The sequence below is a fragment of the Erythranthe guttata genome, chromosome 5, assembly GCF_056151865.1.
Source record: "Erythranthe guttata isolate IM_541 chromosome 5, IM_541, whole genome shotgun sequence".
Classification (NCBI taxonomy): domain Eukaryota; kingdom Viridiplantae; phylum Streptophyta; class Magnoliopsida; order Lamiales; family Phrymaceae; genus Erythranthe; species Erythranthe guttata.
In genome coordinates, this window is record NC_142537.1 from 16,596,349 (window position 1) to 16,606,897 (window position 10,549).

At 33.4% G+C, this 10,549-nt stretch overlaps 1 protein-coding gene across 1 annotated transcript; it reads right to left on the minus strand.

Moving 5' to 3' along the window:
• Positions 1-2,150: 2,150 nt before the first annotated feature.
• Positions 2,151-6,578, minus strand: LOC105955125 (uncharacterized). Its single transcript, XM_012978827.2, has 5 exons — positions 6,122-6,578; positions 5,168-5,990; positions 4,895-5,047; positions 3,496-4,132; positions 2,151-2,543 (listed from the first exon to the last, which is right to left on the minus strand). Exons 2-5 carry the CDS (start codon positions 5,898-5,900, stop codon positions 2,357-2,359), a joined length of 1,710 nt encoding a protein of 569 aa, XP_012834281.2. The 5' UTR covers positions 5,901-5,990; positions 6,122-6,578; the 3' UTR covers positions 2,151-2,356.
• Positions 6,579-10,549: the final 3,971 nt, after the last annotated feature.

Here is a 10,549-nt window from a genome sequence, read left to right on the forward strand (position 1 = left end):
TAAGTTATCGAGGTTCTATTGTATTATATATTTGCACTTTCGCTGGAAATTGGAACGTTCGAATTCGATCGAGTTTTGTTTGTAATTTTCCAACTTTTAAATTAATATTTTACTTCCGGATCCGGTGATTTTTGATTTCAAAATTTTCCAAAATTTTATCGGAATTGAAAATTCTAATTTTTAATATATAAAAAAAGAAGTACATTTATAATGTGAGTTTTATTATGATTTTCACATTGTAGGTGAATAGAATTGAAATTTTGGGTTTCTTTCAACTCCAATCGAAAATTTGGATTTGGAAAAAAAATATTTTCGTTCCAATTTCTGAAATTGTTATTTCATATTGTTTTCTTTTTTTTGTTTTGAACGAAATTGATTTTTTTTTTTTAATTTCAGAGAAAGAAATATAATTTTGATGAATGTGACATACACAAACACTAATCTGGATAATTAGGAATTTAGGATTTCTTAATCTCAGATTAAGGTTGTCCCAGTTATTACTTACCGCCACCAATTAATAATTTATTTACTATTTGAGTTTTCCCAAGTTGCTATTAAATTTCATTTGATTCATTGCACTTGTTATTTCTTTACGAGTCATTTGATTTATTATTAAATTATTATTATTATTAAATAATAATAGATTGTTTGTTCTTTTCTCCAGATTATATTATTTTGATAACATTTATTAAAAAAAAAAAAGAAAAAAAAAAGAGATTATTTGTTGTGAATGTATGGCAGGAATGGATTGTGGTGGCAGTAAATTATCCACGTCGACAAAACGTATAGTAAAATAATCCCATGTCAGCTCACGTGCCCACTTATGGGGCCAACTCTACCACTCGCCCAACCATTGGTTGGTTTTGTTGCCACGTCACTCTTGGTGGAACACTAGTAAACAACTGGGCAATAAACCAATAATAGCCTTCATCCCGACTGGCGGCTTTTTTTCAAATTAATTTGCTTTCTTATTTATTTATTTGCTTAATTCCACTTTGCACCCTTAAAATATAGTAATTTGGAACTTTATCCCCTTACAAAAATTAATAGTCCTCGAAACACAAATAAATCATTCACAATAAACCCTCGAAATTTGAATATTTAAAAATTAATGAAATTAAATTTCTATTTTGTTGGTTTTTTATTTCTCGGGTACAAAATAACAAATTAAATTGTTATTTTTTTCTACCTCCGACCTAATTTGGAGCGTACATGTGGGTGTGTGTGACTATGTGCAGATTAACCATTAATAACCACCCGGTATATTTCACCCCGGTGTAACATCAAATAAACCCCTTTCAAATCACCATTTTCATTCACCGGACCCTAAGTTATAAAATTCAATAAACCGGCCCACCGTCACTTATACTTTCGAGTTTCGACCATGGCTGCCTCTCTCTCGTCATCAATCATAGTAACATCAAACACCCCCATGCCGTTAGTTTTTTTTTCCTAATTCCGTTGGTCAAACATTTTGACCGGCTATTGCTAAGAGTTGTTGGCTTTTTTTGGACAAAAATACCCAAAAAATCTCTATACATAGGTTACATAGTTTTGGCTAATTTTTACCAGATTTTTTGCTCTTTTCAACCTTTTTTTTTTCACTTTATTCAGTCATTTTTTTTTACTCTTTTCAGTTTTTTTCTCTTCTCTTTATGCATAAAAAATGAAAGGTCGAATCAATAAGAATGAAGCTTTGCAGATCATGAATGCAAAACCCACAAAAAAAAAAAAAACTAAAAATCCCTGAAATCTAGAAGAAACCCTAAATTTGAAATAAAACCTTACGAAAGAATTGCTAAATTAAAAACAAAGCTTTCATATTATAATGGTAAAACCCAAAAAAAAATTGAAAACCCCTAAAATCAAACACTAAAATCGACAAAAAAAATCCTAATTTAAATGAAAGCTAAAAATCGTTAACAATCCACAAAAATAAACTTTAAAAAAATAGGGATTATATCATTAATAAAGCAGGGTAAAAGAGTCATTTCTCGCTCAAATTTAACACCGTTACAAGTTTGACCGTTGACCGTCAAAAATAGGAGGTGCATTTGATGTTTTATATACTTTAAGAGTGTAAATGATGCATTTCGCATAGTACATGGGTGCATAATGAATTTTTCCCTATTATTTATTACCTGAGTACATAAATCAAAATAACGTATGCAATTTTCATATATTTTAAAGTTGGCAGCTGCAAAAGAGTCAAAATATATTCATCTATATTTACCAGCAAAACAAAGAAAATCTATTTCAGCTACACATATCACTAAATGCCATATTCTTGCTAATCAAGAATTACGAGTGCCATATAAAAGACGAACAAAAAAAAAAATTACGTTGAAAAGTCGAACTATGTTCGGGTGAAAAAAGGGTCCTTTGCAGAGCAATATATCTCAAATAGCTTCTCACTGTAAGTTACAGAAAGCCTTCGACACTGGCTTATCACCTCTGCCCGCTCGTTTTTCACTTCAGAAACTGATTTTCTTAGCCTCATCTTCTTATCACCATCAATTAGATACTCCGCCAAAGCTCGTCCGCTGAATAATATTTCGAATATATACATACAGTTAGCTCTAAAAAAAACCCGACTAAAAAGGTGTAGGAGAACACAAAAGGGCACATATGAACCAAAACAGCAATTTTTTTAAGCAACATAATCATAAAAATGCATGATGATAAATTGCGTACCTACGGAAGGAACACAGAACGAACGAATCGGAATTCGAACTGAAAATACTCAAATAAGAAAGTATTTTCTATTCCCAACTTTTTTAAATCCATTAATAAATTAAAACGGAATTTCTTGATTCTACGTTTATAATTTTGTGGAAATGTTTGGAATTATGTACAAGTACAAGCTTTCTACTATTTGTATGCTAAAAGTGTGTGTGTGCGCGCGCGCGCGCGTGTGTGTGTGTGTGTGTGTGTGTGTGTGTAATATTAATATTAATATTAAATGTCGTTTTCCCAAAAATAAAACAAACAGAATTTTTTGAAATTATTCTTCAGAAATCAAAATCAGAATGGAAATAGGAATTTTCAAAAAAAGGTTATATATAATCGAATCCCTATCCATAATTTTTTTGGAAAGAAATTGGAAATGGAATCCAAACTTTCGAGAATAATCAAATAAAAGTCGAAGTAAGAAACCATTTCTCATTCCGAGCTTTTTAGAATCCAAAAATCCATTCCGACTCTGAAAACTTAAGAAATTAAAACGGAATTCCTGGAAATCATGATATGTTTATGATACGTGGTATTGTATCCAAGTCTCGATAAGATACAAGTACAACCTTTTTAATACTTAGATATGCAATAATACTAATATTATACATGTATTTTTTTCAAACACACACAACAACAACAAAAAAAAAAAAAAAAACCAAAATATTGAAGCTATTTTTCGGAAAAAAATATTTTGGAAAAAATCGGAAACGAAATTTCGGAACTGTAATGAAAAACATTACTCCAAAGTCGAAAACCACATACCTAATTAAATCATCGGGTTTGACAGTATTGGACAGCTTCGAACGTTTGGTGGTCGGTTGGCTCGAAAAGAATTGCTGTCTATAAAGAGCACAAACACCATTCATGCAAAGCTCCTCATCTTCTTGTAAGGCGTTAATCATTTCAGCTTCAAGCATAAATTTCCGACCGACTTTTTCACTCTGACGAGTTGCAACAACTTTTTCGCTTTGAAGAGTTGCATCAAGATTTTCACTTTGAATTGTCGCAACAAGTTTTTCAATGCACGAATCCGAGTCCGATTCATCTTCTGAATCGGTAGAAGAAGACTCATCATCGACCAACCGACTAATCTTACATGAAGAAATTTCAGAATCACGTGCTCCAATTTTATCAAGAGTTGATTCGCGGATTCCACTACGTACGTTTCGTTTCCTCTTTGTGCCTGTATTTAATGGAGAATCCTCTTTGTTATATGTTCTGTTTAGTTTTTTTGACCGGCTAGTTTGAACAGATTTCTCGAAAATTATCTCGTTTTCAGCTGCATTTTCACCTATAAGTACTGTATCTGAAGTATGGGCTGCTCCAGTGGGGCCCGTTTCACTGTCACTATCGGATAGCTCAATGATATCCAATTTACTCAAATGCCCTGCATGTGAAGCTGCAGCATATGCACATATATAACTTGTGAGAGTCGGTGGAGTTTAAGGCTTAAAAATGGAAGACATTTTATTACGGGCAAAAAATAAGTAAGGATAAAAAGATTTAAAGTTGAGAGACAAAAACGGAGTCCGACGATCGTTTTATCTGTTCAGGATAAACAATTTTCATTTGTTCACAAATAAAAATGATTTTTTTTAATGAACGGTCGGTAGTATTTAAATTTTCAGCCAAAGCCGATAACTGTTAACCACTTGGAGGCGAATTTGCACTCAAGAATTACGATTATGAAATCGACTACTGCAGAAATTTATGATTATGAAATCGACTATTGCGGAAATTAATAAACAGAGCAAATCAATTCAGTCCAATTCTTGACAAAGATATACGTTCTAACCATGATCAACGAAATAAAAATAATAACGGAGTAAACCCAAAGAAGGTTTTTGCCACGAAGATACTTATGGAACTAACATATCTCCTGTCGCATTATATATTTTGAATTTTGATTATTTGAGTCAAAATCTAATCCAGCTCATCGAAATTCACCGAGAACAATTGAATTTAGGTAATATTTTATTGTTTAAATACTAGCATACCCTCTTAAAACTACAAGCCGACTAATACGTCACACTTTATTCATATGATTTATACAAAGCACCATTCACTATGCACATCTCGAATTATAAAAAAGTAACGGCTAGTAGAAGTCGGTAGAACTCAAATTAGTAAGCTGAATAAAACAGCATATACTGCAAGATACCTGAACCATGTGGGCCCCCATTAGCTTCATTTTCGAGATCAATAACATTTTTCTGTTCTTGAGGAGAATTGAAACCAGAGTGAGAAACGGGGGATTTCTGAACCTGATTTGAGCAACCATCTTTTGTCGGATAATCGACCGATTTTCTGCCACCTGTAAAACCATGCATATGTGTCATTAATCTTTATTAAATATCACATGTATCTATAGTTAGTTACCATTTTTATATCAAATAAACTATCAATAAATTTAGCGAGGTTAACACATTAGTACCATTTTTATCATCACGAAAATTGAAATTTTCCTCCTCCTTTATAGCGGCAGATTTCTCAACATCCTCCACAAAATTCTTGAGATCTTCAACCTTCACATTGAAAATACTCGAAAGCGCTTCCTCGATTTTCATAATCCTCGGCTCCAACTCATCAAGCTTGCTCTTGTAAGCTTCACACTCCATATCGGATTCCAGTTTCTTTTTCATCAACTCATCCATTTCTCGTTTCGCCTCCACATTTTGCCGCCTCAACTCCGCTGCAACCTCTTTAGCATCCAATTTCTCCTTCCTCAAACCCGCGATCTCCTCTCCCATTTTCAACAATGCTTCGTCTATCTTAGAATTACACGCAGAGACCTCGTTGTACATATTCTCCACCTTTATTTGCCGATTGCTCGAGACCCCTTTTTTCTCCTTCAGTTTCTTGATTGTCCGTTTCAATTCCTCGCACTCCTTAAGGCTCCTCTCCAATTTCTCCTCAGTTTTCAAATTTTTGAGGTACGTCAAACTATGAGTTTTCTCCAATAAACGGAGCTCTTCTTTGATCAAATCGCGATCCTTCACGAGGTTTTCCATCTCAACTTTCGTCTTTTTCTCACGGTCCATCAATACATTACGGACATCATCGTAATCGCACTCGCGAAAAGAGTGCCTAATGAAATTGATTAGCTCCGGAATGGGCAAACTTTCGGTAATTGCGGAAACGGATCTTCGTAAACCTGATGAACTCATTTTTGTTTTCGTTTCCCCAAACAATTTTCAGCACCGCCCCTGAGAAATTCTTCTTCGAAGAGGTTTTTGCTAACTCATTTGATTATTATCCTACATGCAACAAAAAAATAGGGTTTTTTGAAGGCCGGAACTCGAAAAACAACTAAACATAACCCCTTTTCACTATTTTCTTCGACAGAATTTAAAATAAAATAATTAAAATAAAGCTTCGCGAACCTTACCGTCACCTTCTGAGACGAAATTCTGGAATAGAATCACAGAAATCCTGGAAATAGGGTTGCTTTTCCGTTTTCTCCTTCCGATTACGAGGCGGCTACGATTACCGTTTAAGGAAAATTTAGCTTCTTTACGATGCCGTTTTACAGACGAAAGAATTTATTAAAAAAAAAAATTTGAAAGTGAAACAAGGAAAACAATGGGGGCTCTGCGCCCGGCTGTAAAGTGATCAATTCTTATGAGACGGCGGTGCAAATGGGTTGATTTTACTTGTTAGGCCACCGTCTGCAAAATTGAGTTTGTTTTTGAAGTGTTTGTAGAAATGTTTGAGAGAAGAGAGAAGAGAGAGAGAGGAGAGAGAGAGAGTGACGAAAGAGGAAGGAATTGCAGACTGCGAAAAAAGTAGTGCCAAAGAGTGTGTCGTTTGGGTTGGTATGGTAATGGTACTCCCTCCTCCGTTTCGAGTCCAGTTCATTTATTTATTTATTTAATAAACGAGAATCCAATTCAAATTTCAGTATTAAATTTTAGGGTAAATTACAATCACACCCCCAGAGTATGATCAAATTATGAAAAACAAAACATACCCTCATGTCTGCATAATTAAATATACCCCTCAACTAAATTCATCTAGATTCCCTCATGTTAAATTCATCTAGATTCCGTAAATGCATTCTAGTTTGTGCAAAAATGCAGTTTCTGATGGACCACAATCTGATATATACAAGCCAAAAAACACATCTTATGATCATCTTGCTTCAAAATATGGAGCTCGAATGGGATAAAACGGGTACAAAATGGTCCATATAATCTAGAAGATTCCACTAAATTTGACACCGCAATGGTGGGCGTATAAGAAGATTTATAGTTGAGGGGTGGTTGTAATTACCCAAACAGAAGGCGAGTTTTTGTAACTTGACCATACCTCGGGGAGGTAGTTGTAATTTACCCTAAATTTTATGGCAAATTACTGCTGCCCCTGGGGTAATGTCAAAATACGAAGAAACCCCCCCTCATATTTGGGTAATTACAACCATACTCTAAAATATGAATTTACGCGGCAACTCTTGAGGTGTTGAATTTAGTGGAATATTCTTCATTTCACCGTTTTACCCCATTCGAACTTCACATTTTGAAACAAGACGATCATCCATAAGATGTGTCTCTTGACTTGTAAATATCAGATTTAGTGCATTATAAACTGCATTTTTGTACAAAACGAGTACAAACTACAGATTATTCTACGGAATGTAGAAGATTTTGTTGAATTTGACACCATAAGAGTGGACATGTAAGAAGATTTATAGTTGAGGTGGGTGGTTGTAATTACAAGATGGGTGTTTCGTAATTTGACCTTACCTCAAAGGGTGACCCTAATTACCCTAAATTTTATTGTTTAAAGGTTAGTAAGAGTGAATTTTATTGATTAATATCGAATTAGATTGGATTGGATTGGATTAATTCTCTATTAGTTAATTAATTAATAATATGTCGTTCTTTAGATTACATGTCGCATTAAATTTTGTTAGATTATGTTATTATATGTGAATTGTCTATAGAGTTTTTTTTTTTTATGGGTCATTAGCAATAAACCCCTCATATAGATAATAAATGGTGATATGTCTACCTCTCAATCTTTCTTTGTGATAGTCTCCTAGAATTTGTATTCCCAATTGCACCCTTATGTCAATTAGGATAATTAGTCTCAATTATTCCTTTTTTCTCTCTTTCCATAACAATAATCTAATTTCTAAAAACCTCCTTCTAAATTCCTAAAAATCTCCTTCCAAATTCCTAAAAATTTGCTACCAAATCAAAAAAAATATTTTTTTTTATTTTTTATTATTTTCGGATTTTTTAGCCATTTTTCATTTATTTTTATTTTTTAATAAGAAAAATTTAATTTTTTTTTAAATTTTTTTTAAACAAAAAATTGAATTTTTTTTTCTTGACAGATTTACAACTCCGAATATGACTATAATTAAACATGACTATATGTGACTATATAGACATATTCTTTCTTTATATTGCATTTTTTTATATTTTCAACTTAAAAATTTCGATTATATAATGTGGTATAGTCATGTTTACCAAATTATATAAAACAAAGAAGATTCCCCTATTGTTTACGAAAACAATCCAATCAAAATTCACACAAAAAATACCAATTTTGAATCTAGTTATTCGAATATGACTACAGTCATATTCAACAATAGTCGTATTCGAATATGACTACAATCATATTCGAAAAATACATAAATATGACTATAGTCATATTCGAACATGACTATAGTCCTGTTACGAAAAAAAAAATCGAAAAATACATAAAGATAGAAAAATAACGAAAGAGAGTCATGGGGAGTCGACGACAACGGCGATGGTGGCGGTGGTGAAGTAAAGAGAGTGAGAGAGGCGGCGACGGTGGTGGTGGTGGGGGATAAATTTGGAAAAAAAATAAAAAAAAATGAGAAAGATAACGAAAAAGAGAGAAAGAGTCTTACGTGGAAACGAATGAGGAGGCGGCGGCAACGAGCATGGTTGTGTACAAATTTATGTGGAGACGATGGTGGTGTAAAGAGAGAGAAATCGAGAGAAACAACGAACACGAGAAATAAATAAATCACTAATCGAGTGAATCAACAATAGTCATATTCGAACCAGAGTAGTCACGTTGATGTTGTTGTTTCAGATTTGAAGAGAAAAAAAAAAAGAAAAAAAGAAAAAAACCTGGGGAGGCGACGACAACGACGGTGAATGACAGAGAGAGTGGGGACGTGGCTACGGTGGCGGTGGTGGTCAAATCTGGGAAAAAGAAAAAATTGAGAAATCGAGAGAAAAGGATAAAGGGAAATCTCCATGTAACGCATCCGACGAAGGGCGGCGACGATGTTGGGGAGGCACCGCCACCACCACTTGTACGGAGGAGGGCCTCCTGCATTAGGTTTCGGTCGATCGGAGGTTGAAAGGTATTTTTTACTCCGACGGTGACGAGTGCACGAACAACGATGGCTATGGTGAGTGGACTACGACGGTGGTGTGAAAACGACGAAGGAGGGCGCTGCGGTACAGATCTGGAGAAAGACAGAAAAAAGAAAAAAAAAAAAAAAAAAGAAGAAGAAGATGATGATACATCGAGAACGAGAGAGAGGGGGGAGGGAAAGAGTGAAATAAATTATATCACGTTAAAAACCTAATCACATAAGGGCACTTTAGTCTTATCATGTCTGGTTAGGGGTGTCTCACTAATTAAGAATGAAACTTGGGTGTAGGCAAAAGTCTCTAATAGTTAATTGGGTTTAGTTCAAAATATTTTCAATTTGAGGGGGTATTGCATATTTCCCCTTTTTTTTTAAACGAAGTTATTGGTTTAAGGATAAAATTGTAATTTTCTTTTTTAGTCACTCATATAAAATTAATGCAAGAAGAAGGGGTGCTACTAATTTCACGACACGATAACACTTAATTGCAGAATTCCACTTTAGTAGCTTGAGCAATGTTGAATCTTACCGACCAAACATCTCATTAACTCATACTATTTGGTCAATCTAACCTAATACTAACAAGCAAACGAGCCCTAAAGTTAATAAGATATGTTACAAAATTCAGTTCAAATAGACAAGTATGAGTAAATTCAAATTCAGATAATAATGTAACAGAGCTAATGCATGTTTTAATTATAAAAAAAAATGGCATCTAATATTAAATTCTAACATATTTAGTACCCAGATTCGAGCAATAACAAGATTAATTCAATTAAATAAAAAAAATAAAAATCAATTCATTAGAAATTTATGATTATATAAATAGATTATTTCAATTCAGAATCATTAACTTCAATCTTCACTTAAAGTTAACCAAATTCTACAATTTAAGACATACTTTTCCAAATATATATATACGTGTTCTTTTAATGTTAGAGTTTTGTACGTCGCAAAATCATGTTTTAATGTTTTACTTTCACATGTATCATATGAGTATACGAAAGACCAACATTTTCAGAACCAAACCGGACCGAACCTAAAATAATATACAATAAACGCAGATAATAATGTAACAGAGCTAATGTCTGAAAGGAAACAACAAGCTACCTAAATCGCGAGCTTTGACAGGTTGATTTTTTTGTCAAATTTCGACACAAGCGTGTCAAAATATGAACAAAATTTGACATTTTAGTGTCGAAAAATGCTACAAAATCGATAAGAACCTGTCGATTTGTTTACAATTTTCTATCTAAACATGTCGAAAATAATAAATAAAAAAAATCGACAGGTTCTTGTCGAAAAACAACTTCGTCAAAATAAAACAAAAATTTGACCAGTTCAACCAAAATCACTGCCACCAACCAACAAATAACAACAATTCAATGCTCAACATCAGTTGTTATATTATCGAATAATCGTGCTACATCTTATACTTTCGAAAAGCTATTGTGA